We start from the raw sequence: 19,372 nt of genomic DNA, 5'->3' as shown, positions 1-19,372 counted from the left end.
TTTTTTTAACGTCCTTCCGAAGCGGGCAACGGGATTTCAATTCCGATGACCGACAGCTTCTTACGGGCAAACCCCACACCAAAAATAGTGCCGACAGAATCCCATAGTCATGAATCCTCCTCTTCCCATGCTGTAGAGGCTGGATCCCTTTTTTCTGGTCCGGTTCCAAGTAGGTGATTAATCCTCCCTTTGCCTTTTAGGTATGTGCAGACAATTTGGGACCACTTGAGATAGTTCTTCCCATTGAACCTGTTGGATGCCTGAATATTCTGCAACTCTCCAATTTTCTGAACAACATTGTATTCTTCAGAATGGTTGGAGTAGTTGGAGATAGTGGTTTCGGACATTGACATGGTGGAGAAGAAAAATTTGCAGCAATTAAGGCTAGAATCAACCTGCAGTGGATAAAAGAATTGCAGCAATTAAGGCAGCAAATAAAAAGAATCCAAACAGCGGCAAAGATCGCAAGATCTGCGGCACAAGATTGCAGCGACAAACAGTGGAAAAAGATCGCAAGCTCTGCAGTGACCACATAGCGGCAAACAACACAAAGTACTTCAACGGCAAAGATCGCAGAACGCAAATCTGCGTGATTAGCGACAAAAGACGATCTTCCTCGTGACAACTTGCTGCTCCTCTCGGACGAGGCGAAGCGACAACGTGCTGCTCCTCTCGGACTAAGCGAAGAGGATGGAGCGCAGATCGCAGAGAGCCGACCCTAACCGAAAGGATCGAATGGCGGCAACAGACGGTGTCCTCTAGGGTTTGAGCCTGGGCTTTGATACCATGTGGGAAATCAAAGAAATAATTTTTATTTCGCCTTATTCTTTGAATTGATCATACAAGGTATTATATAGGAGATTAAAAGGAGAAAAACTAGGAAACTATTTAACTGATTCCCTTAATTTAAGGGATTACAAATTTATTCTAATTTCCTTAATTTAAAGTGATTTACCAATTAATTCTAATTTCCTTAATTAAGGAAATTAGAATTAATTTTCACAACTTTATTTCCATCTCAGTCACATCTCGACAGTATATAGATAAATGAAATCGAGAATGCATTTGTAAATAAGAAAAAATACTAAAATTTAGAACCATAATTATTTACATTAGCCTTTTCAATGATTCTTGTAGCCACCAAGTCCTTGAGGCCCTCCTCTATTTATCGTGTGTAAAGGAAAAAATAACATTTTATCCTGTTCATTATTTCTCTTAATCATCTTTTTAAATCTATATTTTTTTCTATTCAAATCCTTAAAGTTTTTCTAAAAGCAAATTACTTAAAATATTTACATATCTTTTAAATTAGAAGTCCATAAATATAATTTAGCCCACTTCTTCCAATAGTGCCAATGAATCCTTAGTGTTGTCTAATTCTCAATTGTAAATTCCTAATATTTATTTCAAAGAAATCTAAAATTACTACTTACAACAACAACAACAAAGCCTTAATCCCACTACGTGGGGTCGGTTACATGAATCCTTTTTCTCCATTGCGTCCTATTAAGTGTCATATTTTCATTCAGGTCTAATAAATTGAGATCCTTTTTTATATCATAGGCCCACGTCTTCCTAGGTCCACCTATGCCTTTCCTAATTTAAGTTGAATTTAAAACATCTACTCCCCTAATCGGATCATCGGATTGCCGACATTTAATGTGACCAAACCATCTACGATGACTTTCTCTAATTTTGTCTGTCACAGGAGCAACACCAACCGTATCATAGATATATTCATTTCTCATTTTATCTCTAAGTGCAAAGCCGCTCATCCACATCCACCTAATGATTCTCATCTCGACAACACTTAACTTAGTATTATGCTTCTTTTTTAAAGGCCAACATTCAACGCCATATAGCATTGCAGGTCTCACCACCATCTTATAAAATTTTCCTTTCAGTCTAAGCGGTACTTTTCTATTACACAAAAGGCTCGAAGCATTCCTCCACTTCAACAACCAGCTTGAATTCTACTATTAACATTCCGATCTATATCACCATCGCTTTGAACAATAGACCCGAGATATTTAAATCGTTCACACCTTCTAATAATTTGATCATCCAAAGTTACACTTTTGTCACTAGAGCTACTACTGCTAAAATTACATTCCATGTATTCAATTTTAGTTCTATTCAAATGAAGGCCTTTAGACTCCAATTTAAAATTACATTCCATATATTCAATTTTAGTTCTATTCAAATGAAGACCTTTAGACTCTAATGTAGACCTCCATAATTCAAATTTTTTCTGAGCTTTTTCTCTCGTCTTATCCACGATAAGGATATCATCAGCAAAAAACATACAATACGCCAAGGTACATTCTCTTGTAAATGTCCAGTAAGACCATCCATAACTAAAGCAAAGTATATGGACTTATAGCCGATCCCTGATGTAATCCAACATAAATAGGAAAATATTTGGTCAATCATCCTTCAGTTCGAATACAAGTAACAACTCTATTATACATATCTTTAATGACTTGAATATAAGTCATATCAACTCCTTTCTTCTCAAGAACTCTTCAGAGGATATCTCTTAGAACCTTATCATAAAATTTTTCTAAATCAATAAAAATCACATGTAGATCCTCCTTATTATCTCTGAACTTCTCCATTAAACCTCTCCATAAATTTATAGCTTTCATAGTAGACTTGCCCGACATAAATTCAAATTGATTATGAGAAATCTTTGTAATACATCTTAATCTATGTTCAATTACCCTCTCCCATAATTTTAAAGTATGACACATCAACTTAATTCCTCTATAATTTGCACACTCTCGTGCATTCCTTTTATGCTTAAAAATGAGGACCAAAATACTCTTCCTCCACTCCTCAGGCATTTTAGTTTTTAAAATAATGTCATGCATCTTTTTAGTATTTTAAAAAATACTAAAGAGCCCAAATCTTCTAAATATTTTCACACTTCAATTGGATATCAAGCCATGAAATTCCTAAATTGCTTAAATATTTCCACACTTATATTGGGATATCATCAGGTCCTACTGATTTTCTGCCTTTAGTTTTCTTTAAAGTATCATCAACTTCTTTTTAACTTATGTGATTGTAAAAATAAAGAAGTTTTATTATTAGTATTAACGATATTAAGATTACTTACATTGATCGTATTTGTTGAATATCTTCCTCTAAGAAAAGTAATTTTCATCTTTAATACACTTTACATTAATTAAATATTTACTTTTCTTTTCTCTTTGTTTGGCTAGTTTATACATATATTTTTCACAGTTTATACATATATTTTTTACCCTCTTTAGTATCTAATCTATTATAAAGATCACTGAAAGCAGAATTTTTAACGTCACATATTGTTCTTTTAGACTCCCTGCAGGTTCCCACTTCTCTAAGCATTTACATTTAAACCAATTTTTTTAACATAACTTCTTATATTTTATCTTTTCTTGCACATTAGTATTTCTCCACCAACTGTTTTTATTTATAGAAATTTTTTTTTTGATTCTCCAAGTACATAATTAACTACTTGTTTAATAGTATTTGTTACTTTATCCCCTATAGCATTTGCTTCTTCACGAACATCCCAAATTTTAAAATTTTGAATTTTACTCATAAAAATAATTTTATTTGTCTTTTAGGTTCCTCCATCTAATTCTACGATGATGAGTCCTAGTATTCTTTAATTTACAACTCTTCATCTTAAAATCTAGAACTAATAATTGATGTTGGGTACATAAATCCTCACTTGAAATGACCTTAAAATCTTTACAATCTCGACGATCACTTCTTCCCATAAGAAAATAATAAATTTGTGTTTTATTAGATTCATTCTAATAAATAATAAAATGCTCATCTCTTTTTTTTGAATCAAGTATTAGCAATAACAAAATCATATGCCAAAGTAAAATCTAAAATGACTCTACCTTATTCGTTAGTCACTCCAAAACCGTAGCCACCATGAATACTTTTGAAATCTTCTACCACTCTACCGACATGTCCATTTAAATTTTCTCCAGTAAAAATTCTTTCTTCAGGAGGTATCATTTGTATTAGGTCTTCTAAGTAATTCAAGAATTTAACTTTAGACCCTATATCTAATCTACTTGAGGAGCAAAACACTTATTATATTAAAAATCTTAGTATCAATAATAATCTTAATGACTATTATTCTATCTCCAACTCTATTAATTTTTACAGCATTATTTTTCAAACTCTTATCTATGAGTACACTTACACCATTTTTAGTGTGACTCTTACCAGAATACCAAAGTTTAAAACCCAAGTTATCAATCTTCTTAGCATTTTCTCCAACCCATTTAGTTTTTTGAATTCATAAGATATTAATCTTTCTATGAATTATAATATCAACTAATTTCAATAATTTACCATTGAGAGTATTTATGTTCCAAAGTCACATCCTAATATTAGTTTCATTAGTTTCATGGGTTAACTTCTTTACCCTCATTCGTCCGTAAGTACACCCTGGCGTCGGTGTAGCGACCCTTACACACTTTTCATTCTATTCAGCTCATACAACGTGTTGCTTCCAGGGGATGCCCTAGCACTTACACAATGATCAAAAGGATTCATGTCATGATTTTTTGGATAATTTTTAGGCCGGTTGTCAACTTTCTAACGCAACCCTTCACTTTTCACATCCGAGTTTGGGACCGACAAAGACAATGTTCTAAAATTACTTCTTACTAAACTTTAAATTTAAGTAATTGCCATTAACATAAAATTAAAACTAACCTTTGCTTTCCTCTTTTCTCCTGTTTGAAATAAAAAATATCACTTTTTGTATTTTACTATCAAATAAATCTCAAATCTTGATTCCTACCAACAATTAATATGATCTAACATTAATATTATTTTAAACATCAAATTTAGATAAATAAATTTAAAACTTTAATTTTATTTGCTTTAAATCTTTTTCCTCCCTTGTCATCTACTCTCCTAATTCCAAACCAAATTTTCCCAACCTTTTGATTTTAATAAAAATTTCTCATATTAATGATTAATATAATCTAATTAAGTAAAATGACATATTTTATAATTGATAACATAACCCTACCCACCTAAAGTTCTGGATTTGACCCTATTCCCCCACACGAGCTTCCTTTCCTCTTCTGCGCAAACCAGCATGTAATGCTCACTAGGCTCGATCTTCTTCCACCTTGAAACCGCTCGAATAGATCGACATGCAAGCATCTCTCCTCCGATGGCTTCAACATCTTGTCCTAGGTGCACTCGATCACCCTTGCGCTCCACCTCTGTTTTGAAGTTGTTCTTCACACGCGTCGCTTCTCTTCTTCACATGCTCAGGCTCAGTTAAAGTTGCATGCATGATTCTTCTGGCTCTCATGTTCGTCTCTCTTCTTGTTTGATTAAATTTAATATTCTCACACTTGTAAACTGTCGAAATGGTTATTTTGAGTTGGCCTATAATTTTATTTATGTAACGTCCCATTTTAGTCACCCGGGGGAGAGGAAATGAAGAATCGAAGAAGAGGAAGTGAGGAGTCAGGAAACCGAACAGAGTGGGAGAGGAAATGAATAGATGGGAGAGGAAGCGAAGGGGGTCGGAAGCCGATGAAGTAAGTTTGCCCTATAAATTGTATGAGGGAGGCAAGAACTTATCAGAAGAGTTGATTGGCAAGTGTGAGGACCTACGAGCGCAAGCTAGGGTTTTCCTCATACTTTAAGACAAACAATTGTATAGTTGGATGAAGCCTGCGATAGTATCAACAACAGCATGGGCGATGCCGTTGAGGAGGAGGCGAGTGCGGGAGTTCCTGTGAAGCCCTTCCCTCTTTGCCTGCTACTTCCACCAACACCCTACACCTCCCCGAGCCGACCTCTTCACTGTCCAAGGATCCCATCCTCCTTTCTGGCCCTAGCGGTTTTGAAACTTGTAACCTTGATTTGAGTAAAGAAAATTGCTTTATTGGATTTTTGGTTAACTCCAACATCACTATAATTAATCAAATTATTTAATTATTTAATTATTTTGACATATTTTTACTTATGTAAGTAATATTTAAATTTCTCTTTCTCTAAAAGTAATATAACTTTAAAAAAAAATCTAGTAATCGATTTATCATAATTATTTTCATGTACCCTAAATTTTAGTTTTTTTAATTAGTAGAATTTATTTTATTTGTTATTTATTTAACATGATTAATCTTCGTCCATTACAATCATTTAACCTATAAGAGATATTGAAAGTAAAATTAATATAACTCACTTATTATGCTATAAAATAATGGTTATCTAAATATACATTTGAATAAAATAATTTCATGAAGTTACATTTATTATAATTAAAGATTTTAAACTTGATGGTAGACATTCATTGAGTAATCATTCTAGTTGGTTAATAAAACTTCACTAAATAAAGTTTGATATGAATTCTTATGAAATTCTTATATTACAAAATATGCATACTGAAATTCTTCGTATTAAAGAACATACTATAAACCTATGTTATCAAGGTTTCATTCTCTTAAAATTTTACAAGAATTTATTATTCATACATGCTTTTGATATTTCTTCAATGAATTTTTTATATTAATAACATCTACTTAAAATAATAGTAAAACTAAAGTTAGGATTTTCTCTGTTGAAACCAATTTGTTTCCTAGCTCTCAAGGTTCTAAGGCTCGATCATAAACTCACTTGGCACAGTTTCGACGTTTAAGCCTTAGCATTGCTTGCTTCTTTGTGCCCAACGAAGCCGAAGCTTGCTCTACAACGTTACCTCCTTCGACTTCGATCGCCAACGTCACCTTCCCCTTCACAAGCATTAGCTTGTCGATGCTGCCGCCTGCACAAATTGAACACAAGGATCGCTCGATCCCTTCTTCCGAATGACAAAATGCTCGCAAACGTCGGTCGATCGCTCGCGTGCTATCTTCGACCCATCACACGATTTCGTCGCTTCTTTTTCCTCAAGCCGCTTGATCAAGTACTTTGTCTTCGACTTCATTTTCTTCGATCAGAAGGTTTGGAACCCTCGTCTCGATCTAGTATCTACCTGCTTCCCAGGGCGTTGAAGTTGTTTTGGTTCGAAATGGGGATTTCGATTCTCCTTATAAAGTTGAAACGTTCACATCCATTCCTTCCCCCACTCGTAATGCTTGATTTATACCAAATAACCAATTGTTCCTGGGGCTACCAAAGAAAAATGGTTGGTCGAGCTTCACTTGTTCATAAGCAATTGAAAACGATTTAGCTATAGTAGAATCAATTGAAGAAAAATTGATTAAGCATACTCTAATGTTTGGATAAGATGACTTATGTAGCTAATTACTATTAGGGGTGTAAGTGAGCCAAGCAGGCTCGAGCTTAACTCATTAACGAACTTGGGAGTCAGAGCTTATCGAGCCAAAAGCTCTAGTATTTAAACAGCTCTGGTTCAAGCTCATTTAGGCTTGACTCGTTGGCTCACGAGCCGGCTTGATTAGCTAATCGATGATTACATTGATGCATTCTCCGACAAGCTGTTGTGGCACTCTTCTGGCCATCGATGCCTTTTATGGTGTGTTCATTTGATAATATAATTTTTGGCTTGAGCTTACGAGCCGACTCTTGAGCCTGCTATCATTATTGAGAGTCGAGCTTGAGTTTGCATTTTGACTGAGAGCTGAGCTCGATTTAGGCATGACTCGAGCTAGGCTCAACTCGCTTACACCCCTAATTATTATTTGCGTTGAATCGAAAGTATTTCAATACGTTGTCTAGGCAAGGGACATTACTACATTCTTTTCTGATTTTCTTTTCCAAAAGCATATTCTTACTGTTTCTTACTCTCTGCGCTGATTTATAATTGCGACAATGATATTAATAGAATAGCTGGTTATTATGTGGATGCCATTCTTTCTGCATTTCTTGAAATTTTTTGCTTTCTTTGTGGCGGAGATTTCGTGTAATTGCTTTTTCTTTTTGTCCTTATGCATTTCTGTTTTATAGGTATTATTTTTTTAAATTTTGAGTAATGTATGGATTATTCAGAAATGCTAGAAAACATTATGTTGAGCTTTACATAATTTAATGCCAGTCATAAAAACTCGACTGCAGGCATGATTGGGATGAGTTGAAGAACATGCTTTCATTCCAACTGAAGCAGGTATGTCTAGCTATGCTGGAGTAAATGCCTGCTTGACTTCATAATTGGAGCTCCTAGTTATGGGATTAATCAATCCCACTTGTGTAAACGTGATCTAAATTTCAGTTAGTCAATGAAGGTATTAGCAGAATACCCTGAAGCTCGGGTAGGCAGCGACACTGAATTGCAGCAGAGTACCCTGTCTGGCGAAACATATCCAGAGTTAGTTAAGAGATTGGATGAAGGTGATTTCAGAACATAAGGGCTTGTTTGGGATTAATTTTATTTTTTGTTTTTGATTTTTTTCCATTATTCTTGAAAACATATTTTTTTAACTTGTTTTTAATTTATTTTTATTTTTTGTTTCTAAAAACAAATAAATGTATTTTTAAAAATACTCAAAAATAGTTTTTAGGTGATTTGAGTGTTTTCAACAATAACCATATTGTAATTAAACATGCCAAATGATGTTTTGCTTCAAATCAAAATATAAACAAAACAAAATAAAATAAAAAATAAAAGTGCTCCAAAACCGCTCCTAAGCATCTCCAGCATGCATTAGCTAGAATATATTAGATACTACTTGCCAATTGCTATGCATATGGATGAGCCATAAACAGCATGATGGAAATGACCGCTTAGGAAAAATCTAGCTGATGCAGCACAAACCTTCAAATAAGCCAAAATAATCTATAAAGCTTGATAAGCCATAAACCAATCATCCCATGGCTTTTGCTTGCTGTCGTAGTTATCCAATCCATTATGAGTCCCATGAATTGTTTTGGAAGAGTTTAGAGGGTGATGGAGTGACTAGCTTTCAGCCAGAACATGAGAACCCATCTTAATCGATTTCGTGTATGTTTAACTTTGGACAAATAGCCTTTTTAGATGGAGGGTTCAGTGGACTTGAAATCACTTCGAGATGACATAGGAAATTTTAAAGTATTGATATGGAGTTTTAAGGATTTTTTTAAATTAAGTTTGGGAATTACAAGAAGTAGCAAGACTAGTCCATAAAAAGTCTAATATGGCCGATTTGACACCTTGCTTTATTTTTTTATAAATTTTCTTATATAAGATGGTTGGAAACACTTTGAGGCGTGGAGATGTTTGCAGTATGGTTATGGAGTTTTTTGCAATTTTTTAAGAAATATTTGCTGGGCAAAGGAGGGCTAAATTGAGACTAGGTCTTTTAACATAGAGTAGGCCAATTTTGGAGAACTCAACGTATCTTCCAAATTTTTAAAAAGAGAAGGTAGGTTTCTATGATGTGATGGTAGATGAAATTAAAATAAACAGGTTAGGGATGAGTCTATTTAGAACTTACTGACAAAAAAAAAAAATGCCCAAAAAAAAAAAATCTTATCGAAGGAAAGCCTCTCAGCCACCAGGCTAAAGAAAGTAATTGTTTTACCAATGAATTTTAAAATTCATTCAAGCCATCTTTGAAAATTATTGACAGAAAAGAGATGTTTTTAGTGTCGACCCCTTTCAATTTTTTCATTGAAAAGTTTGAAATTCCTAGGGAATTGTAATGGTTATTTGACTGTAGGAGGTGGTTGTGTGGTTACTTGGTGATGCAGAGGCACACCCTTTTTTTTTTATGAGAGTGGTTTGATCACAATATTGCTAATTTGGATTGACTAGCAACCTTCCATGGCTGCCCCCTCATGCTGGATTTGACTTATCGACGTCCATGTGGCTCCTACCAACTTATGAGTCCAAAAGGATCAAGACTAGGAAAATTTAACCAAGAGGTTAGTTTTGGATTATTTTTACCTTCATTTTTTCATATTATGAACCTTAGATGTATTTGGCATATAAATATATAAATTTATACCTTTTCGACGCTCAATAATATAGGAAGTTTTAGACCAAATACATACACTTACTAGACTACAAAATGTCTTAAAGTATAACTTGTACACTTGAACAATTGCATTTACATTTATACTTGGATTTCTCCTTAATTATGCGTCATAGGCTTTGTGGCATGCCTATAATGCACTGCATCACCATTCATGTCTATGATTTTTTTTTTCAAAATTTGAATTATGAGATTATGTATTATCATATTTAGATTAGACTATGTAAATTTAAGTTTGTTATTACTAGATATGATTCGATTTGCATTTAATTGTTTGACCTTATGATTATAACACTATTTATATGAATATGTTCTATGATGACGATTTGAATTATTGCTATTGAATGAATGAAGTTAAATATGACCACTTTAGTGCTTTCTCAATTCAATTTATGTACTCAAATGAGGGACTGGAATTGCATTGGTAGTGAAGCAATGATGCAGCATGCTCGTTCTCGCTCCCTGCTTCAGCACATCAAACCGGCGTAAATGAGAGCAATTCGGTCCAACAACCCCTGCTGGATCGGATTGGTCCGTTAGTTATTTTTTCTCGATCCCGCTCCGCTTTGCTTCCGCGATCCTTTCTTTCTTGTGCCCTAATCCCACGCCTCCTAGTCGTTGCCACACTCCCTCCTCCTAGCCTTTGCTCGCCCCTTTAAGCCCTTACTAATTTTTCTCCTCCTTCCTTCCAAGGTTGTCTCCCCTCCTCTCTATTTATACATGTTCTTTCTCATGTCTAATCAACTTTTCTATGTGATTTTTGGTTTCAGGTTTGCCACGACGGCGTTCCCCTCCCGAGGGGCTGTATCTTACGGTGAGAGATGTTTCGGCTGTACCTCGCTTGAGGCTGTGATTACCTCGCTATACTATCGCTGCCCACCACTCCTATGCCTCATCTAGCAGTCCGCAACGCCCTCCATTTCTTCCTAGCCCCTCTTCAGACATTACCGGTCCTCTCTGTGCCTATCCAAGTCAGTTGCCGCATCTCCAGGTTCCACCTAGTCTTCCTGTAATTGCTGCCTTCCGTTCGTGCACCTTCCATGTTCGTCGCAGCCTCCGCAAACCCTTCCTAAGATGCGCCTTCCCTGTTGGTCGCTCCAGCAGGCTACTGTACCAGCAGCTCGTCCCTAGCAATCCTCTTGCGCTGGCGTTCACTTCGACACCTTCCTAAGCTGCGCCAGCACTTCCCCAACCCTTTCGACGGAGCCTCAAGCTCTGTTTGGCCCAGCTGCAACTTCTCAGCTTTTCAGCTGCAGCTGTGCTACCCCAGCAAGCTGCTGCGGGGAAGCTGGTTTTCTGTTTGATGCAACGTGTAAAAATAGTTTTGGGGCAACTGTTTCTGGAAAAATGACCATACTACCTCTGTTTGGTAAAACTGTTTAAAACAAAACTGTGACAGTGATATTTTTAGTACTTCTAAAGCAGAATTTGATTCCGAAACTTTCAGATGCCCAATTAACTTAACAGTGAGTACCGAAAATGATAAAGGAAAAAGAAAACCACAATTCATGAAAACCAAGCAAGCACTTCTAATCAAAAAGTAAAAAAACAGACTTTTAGATCTCAAAAGCATGCTCGCAGTTGGTATATGAGTAACCCCACCGTAGCAAGCAGGAGAACAAAATACATACTTTACAATGTTAACATAAACGAAAATAACTTATAATCGAAGACAAAACTCCATGCAATGTAGTGAAATAATCCTCCATCACTAGAGCAATGTTCCTACATGAACCAATTGTCCCTTTAAAAGGCCTTGTTCAAAATTCTAAAAAATAAAAGATTTAGCTTTGCCTTTAACTTTCGGCAACCCCTTCCACACTAGAGTCCCCAACTTTTATAGAAATGAGTATAGGATGCACTCCTTTACAATAGTTATTATGCATGGAAATTTTCCACAGTGAAGATCTAGCTTTGAATTTGATCCAAATTTTCAGGCAAATTACTTTAGCAAGATGATGAAGTTCTTTAAAACTCAACCCTCCAACAAAGATAGGTTCACACAACTTCTTCCAACTAACCTAACTAAAGACCATTACCCAATGTAATGTGTTGGGATCCTCAATATGGTTGATTGTTGTGTAATTGTGTATGATCAGAGATGAGATGAGAGGTAGCTCCCGTGTCAAGGAGCCACTCTTGAGTGGAATTGTTATCATATGCTATCATAGCACGTGGATTTGCGAGCTAGTATGATAAATTTTGTGCTAACATTTTGCTTTAAATAATTGAATTTCAAAAGAAACTTATAGCTTTAAACAATCCCAAATGACATGATAAATTCAAATATCAACATAGATTTTTTCTCACCTGAATGGGCGTATGTGCATCTACATATTTCTATTTTCTGAAAATTAGGAGGATTTTAGAGATTTGCATCTAAAACTTTTGAAGGCCCAATGATGTTCATATAGGCTGAAGAAATTGAAGTCCTCATGATTGACAGGAGAGCCCCTGGGCAAAATAAGATAAAGAAAAGATAAGGTTTGAAAAAATAATGGATAGAACAGTTGAATCTTATGATAACAAATTACCTGAAAGATGGGTAAGATGAAGTAGTTAGATTTGAGGGAAGAACAAGTTCTAATCTTCTTTTTAATCTTTGGGACACAAAGGAACAAGCTCCCATGTTTTACTTGTCCTTGCAGCTGGAGAGAATCTGCCTCTGAAATTATGAAAGATACTGGCGTTAAGTCAAGTTCTTACGATGAACACTAAAATGTAGAAGAACAGAGTTTCAATGAAAAAAATAAAGGATGTCGAAGAGAAAAGATACTGGCGTTAAGTCAAGTCATCTCTCCTACGAACGCCAACAGAGAAACGGTTGGCAACAACCGACGATGGTCGGAGAGGAGGAAGGACAAAGTAAGCATTAAAAAAGTTATACGAATCAAGAGCACAATTACCTTTGTTTCTCCAATGCCTCTCGCGCTCCACACACTCTCATCAAATTCGCGAACGTCACATGAAAGTAATTACCTATTCTGAGCTCGGATAGATGGCCGTCGGGATAGATGGCCGCCGACGATTCCTAAGCTGCCGCCGACAATTCCTAAGCTGCCGCCTCCAACCTCATTTGTCGAGTCACTAACACCATCTCCTCCTCCGACCTCCTTTGCGACCGCCATGTCTTCTCAGATCTTTACTCCAGTCTCCGCCGCAAGCTTCACATTCTTTGGGAGCTGGAAGTGAATGGCGCCATGAGAGCTTCGACGTCGAGGAGGGGTATTATGGTCGAGCGCTACGAACAATTCTCCCTCGAATGCGGGCCATGGGCTTCGACCCGCGGCGAACGTTCCTCCAGATTCGCGTCCCGCCCCAAGGAAGACGCTGAACCAAGCAGCAGAACTTCGCGTCCTGCCATCGCGATGCAGGGGGACCGCTCTCCCAATCAAACCCTCAACCACCATCCAACGCTGCCCAGGACTGTCCCTGCTCTCTTTAGTACTTATTTTATTATTTATTGCTTAGTTACTTATTATATTATCGTCGCATGTTTGTATTGTTTTTCGTCTGAGAGTACATGTTGTACTTCCTTCAAAATCAACAATAATATTATGTTGTTAGAGTCGTGGTTTGGGTTATCTTTGGCATCGTTTGGTATTCGAGCCAACCCAACTCTAATCCTTTCCTAAGGTTCCCTAGATCCTCCGCTACCCCCCCATCAAAATCTTTCTGCCCTAAAAGCTTCGACAAATGAGGTCGAAGCTTTCCAACTCCGGGAGATTGACACAAGAGCTTTCCGCCCACGGTTACTGTTGCCACTACAAAAACCGCAGATCTTTCTTGCTTTTTTAGCTTCTCTCTCTCTCCTTTTCACTCTCTTCCATAAAGAGTCTCCTCCCTATTCATTTTCTTATCTACCACCTTCCACTTCTAGCCTATTTTAAATTCCATTTTTCATCCCACCCCCTCTTTAATTCTTGCCTAGTCTATCTCCTAATCTCCATATTTATAGGTGTTGTTTTCTAAATACCATAGAGTTTTTGGATGAGTGGAAAATTATGAGTTCTACCTTTGAGGCGCTCATCCTCTTCAGGGGTTATACTCGACAACGAGAAGTTGCTCCGGCTGTAACTTGTCTGAGGTGGTAACTATCTCAAAGGGTCTTGGTGGTGCTCCTGTTGTAGCTCGATTCCGAAGAGGTATTTATCCTTCAGCTGCCCAGCCGCAATTCACCACTTCCACTTGCTGCTGCCCACCTCCCTGCTCCACAGAACCTGCTGCCCATTCCTTGCTTTCCCTTGCCGCCGCCCCTAAGTCCGTGTACAGCTGCTGCCATCACCCTCACAACACTCCGCTGACTGCAATGCCCTCATTCCAGCCTCCTGTTACGCCCGTCTCCTCCAATCGATTCCTTGACATGCTTCCCAACTGCCGGACACCACCCTCACTAACAACCTGAGGTGTTTTTCGTGTTTGTATTGTTGTTATTCTCATATTATCAGGAGTCGGTGTTTGTATTCTTTTTGAAGTTCAGCAATAATTTTTTTTTTCTATTATGGTTTTGGCTTTATTGTTGTTGTATGGTTTGGGCTTTCCTCCAGTATCAAATAGAGGTCTAGGTCAACGAGGAACGGTGAAGGGGAAGAGTTGTAGACTGCAGGACAATAAGAGGAGTGTTGGCGGTTTGGGGACAACAGGCGGGGACTGCAGGAATAGCAAGATAGGCTGCAGTCCAGGCTGCAACAAGTCGGAATGTTGGTTGGAAAGCCGGAAAAGAGCATATTTGCTGTTATCTGGATGACGACAGCGAGGATCTGGGGTAGGGTGGAGGCAGTTGTGCGGAATGTTAGCAAGGTGGGGAAGGAAGGGAGGTGGCTGGAAATGAGGGAAATTGCAGGGAAAAAAACAGCAATAGTCACTGTTTCGGGTGGCAACATCAAGAATGGAGCAACCAGAAGCGACCTGGAAGGGATGTGGAAGGGAGGATAGGGAAGATAATCACCGCATCAGGAAAGAGATACAGGTCGAGGCAACACTCAAACCATCGGATACAACCCTCGAAGGGAGAAATGGACGCCAACGACTTTCCTAAATGGAAACATGTAAAAACGTTTTTTCCAAACTTTAATGCAACACACATATAGGAAATGACTAAAAAAGAATAAAAGATAATAAGAAAGAAAGCATAAGAAAGGAAAATGGGACTGTTTCAGCCCGTTTATCGCGATACTAAATCCCTTGGTACTGTAGCAGCTACAGTACTGTGATAATGTTTGTGTGGGAAGCTCTCGTCACTCATACGCCTTTGCTTGGATGGCAAATGTCTCTATTTCACGCATGTTAAATGAGGCAAGTAATGTGAATATCACGTTGCCATTTTGTTCAGCTTCCAATTGTTTAGTAGCAAAGCTATTTCCATCACAATAAGTTTGATATATTATCGATGCATTCTTATCGCCAACCACGGAAAAAAAAAATGTAAGCAGTGCACAAGTTTTTAGTAGTCTATGGTCTTGAATGCTATCACTAAAGCATGCTGGTCAACTATAGTCCTAAAACTTGTTTAAAAGATGCAACATTTGGCAATGCAATTCCTCGAAACATATCCATTATATCCAAAGTAATTGTGTTGGTTCAATTGAACTTTTGACAATTTTTTCTGCTTTGAATTAGCATATCTAAAAACTTAAGCGAGCCTATCCCAAAAGATATAATGGTCTTCACTTATCTCCTTTCATGAACTACGCATGCTCCACTACCATGGTGCTTCACATGGACATGATCTTCCTAATAGAAGAGCGATTATTGGAGAGATGAAGGTAAGGAGTATGCACTCAAGTACTAAGAGCATACATGTGAATTGGTTGAGGTGAGGGTGATGAAGAAGAGACACGAGCATCGTTCTCGCAGAGTGACGAGGAGATTGCATGGTTTAGGGGTGATGGGGAGAAGTTTTTGAGATATGGAGCGTGAGGTCAATGGTGAAAGAGAACTAGCTGATTGCCGGTGATATGGAACCTAAGGCGTTCGTGAGAGTGGTAGATTTGGGGAGATTGGGTGAGCAAGTTGTGCTAATTTGATGATTGTTCTAAGCAATGTAGAGAGGAATAGAGAGGCAAATGATATCGAAGGAACCCAAACCATGAATAAAAAGACAATATGATTATTGAATTCTAAAGGGATTACAAACACTATACCGGAAAACAGAAAATAAACAACAAACAAACAAGACAACACAAATAATAAAATGCATCCAGGGGGTTAAGGATGGAGGTTGCTGGACGACGGTTAGAAAAGAGGGTTGGAGTTGTAGTGTGGTGGCAGGAGGGATAGGCAGCCGTTGGGAAAAGGGTTGCATTGTTGTTCGAGAGTTGGGAGGGGGGTCTAGAGAGGTGAGCGGCAAGGGGCTATTGCTGGGATGAGTCGGGAGGGTGGCCGAAAGAGGGTCGGCACAAGAAACGGCAAGAGAAAGGACCCTGCAGGACAGCAGCAGGGTAGGCAGTCTGCTGTAGAGTAGAGAGGTAGGCTAACGACAACAAGAAGGGTCAGAAGGATGGATAAGTATCTCGGTGGGGTCGAGCTACAGCCGGACCACCACCCGGACCCGTGAAGACGATCACCTCCTCAGACGAAGGAAAATCAGAGCACTTCCTCACCATCGGATACAACCCTCGAAGGGGAAAAAAGATTCCCGGTGGCTGTCCAAACAGAACTTTGAATTCGTAAACAACAAAAAAACCTCATTTTCTAAGCAAAAACAACCCCTATAGATAAGATGAATTAAGAATTATATTAGACAATGCTTTCAATTAGGAAATAGAATAAATTGGAAGTAATATAATAAAAAATGATTTATAATAGGAGATTTTATGGAAAATGAAAGAATTATTTTGAGGGAAAAGGAAAGAAAAGGAGGGGGGAGGGGGGAGGGGGACGGTAATTCAGCCCCACAATTGGGTCTGCCAGTCCAACAGGAAGCTGGACCTGGCCCAGCTAGGCCGGTCTGGCCAGCCTCCACCAACAACCCCACATCAGCAAGCGGGCAATTTTCATGATGCAGTGAGAGAAATTGGAGAGATTGGCTTGCGAAAATGTTGTAGGGATCATGTAGAACTAATAAGAATGATGGAACTAGGTTATTATTTTTTTATTTTCTTTAAAAAATAAGGGAGATAGGCAGGGCAGGATGAACCATTGTTAAATATGACACATATAGCTGGATTTGCATGCAATAGAGTTCGAATGAATATTTTTTTTATTTTTTATTCAGTTAGATAATATAAATAAAATTAGTGTTTGAATTGACTATGTAATTTCTCATCATTGGTCAGAATCAATTCAACATCATCACCTCACACTTTTCAAATTCTCGTTCATAAGTTTTTTGACAAATGCTTAATGGATTTATTAATCATGCTCTTATCAAATAAGTTTTTATTAAGGATCCTATTTAATTATTTTTCAAAATAACATTTCATTTTTCCTTGATTTTTTTCATATTTAAGTAAGATTTATCTTCACTTTAGTTCATTTAATTTTGTCATGGGTCGTGTCTCCATTCTCTTGCTTTAATTATTTTATGTATATTATTTTCTCCATTCTTAGTAAATCTACCAAAAATTCATAAAGAGCAGTAGATTTTTGATACCAGAGTTAACCCTAAGCAACAATAAGCAACCAATATTATAACTGAAAAAGTCAATCTGCAGTACAATGACACACTGAAAGGGAAATAACAACAACAATCACAACTCTCCCTCAACTAGGGCTGTAAGTTAAAGGTGAAGGCGGGCGGTTATGCGGGAGGGTGGTTTTTTGTTGTTGGAGGCAGTATGTAGGAAGGGGAGACTGCGGTGGAGTGGCAGAAAGTAGCAAAGATAGGAGGAGGTGGGATGCTGCAGGTTGGAAGACGGGGATGTCAGGAACGTAGTAGGTCGTGGCTGTGATGGGAAGGAGGAGAAAGGATGGCTTGGCCACAGGTGTGGGAAATTGAAACAACAGTTAACAGTTGAGCAAACTACAAAAGTGGACTTTTTGGAGGCTGGTAGCGGCATGTGGAAGGGTGGACAAGCAGTTGGTAGCAGCAGAGGCTGGTAAGGTTCGCCATAATGATTGGGAAAGGCGGTATGGAGGGTTGGTGGCTGCAGAAACAGTAAAAGTTTTGTTTTGCTTGACTACAATAGTAAATGGGCTGGCTTGAGCTTGGCTTGTTAGCTCATTGAGCTTAGTTCATCAGCCACTTATCGCGCCGATCTTGAGCTGGCTCACGAGTCGGTTTGACTCACTTACACCTCTAGTGCTGCATGGATCAGTGTTTGGCATAATTCCACACCTACAAATAGATAAAAGGAGGAAAGAAATCTTCCTACAGTTAAGTAATTCCTATAATTATGGAATAAACATAAATACCTATAATTAAAGAATTACCATTTTTATACCATGACAAAATATAGCAAGTACTAAATAGAATAACGTAAATAATAATGAGCATAATTCCACACTCCCCCTCAAGGTGGGTTGTACAGATTGTACATGCCCAACTTGTTGGTTAGCTCATCAAAACTGGTCTTAGGGAGAGCCTTGGTGAGAATGTCTGCGGTTTGGTCTCTAGAAGGAGTATAGACCACTTCAATGATTTCATTGTCCACCTTCTCTGAAATGAAGTTTCTATCAATCTCGATGTGTTTCGTTCGGTCATGATGAACAGGATTCTTTGCGATACTGATTGCAGCTTGATTGTCACAGAACATCTTGATAGAATTTTCTCCCACAATTCCAAGCTCCCTGAGAAATCTTTTGATCCACATTCCTTCACAGATACCAAGCGCCAGTGCTCCGTATTCTGCTTCTGCACTACTCCGAGATACCACTGATTGCTTCTTACTTCTCCATGTCACTAGATTGCCGCATACATACGAGAAATACCCAGAGGTTGATCGTCGGGTGGATATATCTCCTGCCCAGTCAACCTCAGTAAGGACTTCTACCTTATGATTATCATTCTTTTTGAATAATAATCCTTCTCAGGTGTCATCTTTAAGTATCTTAAGATACGGTTGACAGCTCCCATATGTTCTTCAGTAGGACAGTTCATGAATTGACTTACTATACTTACTGAAAAACTTATGTCTGGTCTGGTGTGGGATAAGTAAATAAGTCTTCCAACAAACCGCTGATATCGTCCTTTGTCGACAGGTAAACTATCATTCTCCATTCCAATCTTTTTATACGGGTCTATTGGAGTATCTATTGGTTTGCATCCAAGCATGCTAGTTTCTTTCAATAGATCCAATGTGTACTTCCTTTGAGTTACAGCTATCCCCATTTTGGATCTTGCAACTTGCATTCCCAAGAAGAACTTCAAGTCTCCGAGGTCCTTGATTTCGAATTCATGGGCTAGAAACTTCTTCAGCTTTGTCAATTCTTCAGTATGATCACCGGTAAGAATGATGTCATCCACATACACAATAAGTACA

The 19,372-nt window shown here is 37.8% G+C and overlaps 1 protein-coding gene across 5 annotated transcripts in view; it reads left to right on the top strand.

Annotated features, from left to right (window-relative positions):
* LOC110026599 (serine/threonine-protein phosphatase 4 regulatory subunit 2) overlaps nt 1-19,372 on the top strand; it is a 63,038-nt gene that overhangs the window by 32,916 nt on the left and 10,750 nt on the right. For 4 of the 5 annotated variants that reach the window (XM_020727623.1, XM_020727610.1, XM_020727618.1 and 1 more), the window contains exons 4-5: nt 8,056-8,104; nt 8,214-8,328. In XM_020727623.1, coding sequence (XP_020583282.1) covers nt 8,056-8,104; nt 8,214-8,328 — 164 coding nt within the window. The remainder of the gene's footprint in view (nt 1-8,055; nt 8,105-8,213; nt 8,329-19,372) is intronic. The other variant, XM_020727631.1, reaches the window with a different exon arrangement.

This window comes from Phalaenopsis equestris, unplaced genomic scaffold, assembly GCF_001263595.1.
Source record: "Phalaenopsis equestris unplaced genomic scaffold, ASM126359v1 Scaffold000002, whole genome shotgun sequence".
Lineage (NCBI taxonomy): Eukaryota > Viridiplantae > Streptophyta > Magnoliopsida > Asparagales > Orchidaceae > Phalaenopsis > Phalaenopsis equestris.
Note: the sequence above shows the minus strand (reverse complement) of the source record. Positions and strands in the feature narration are given on the sequence as shown.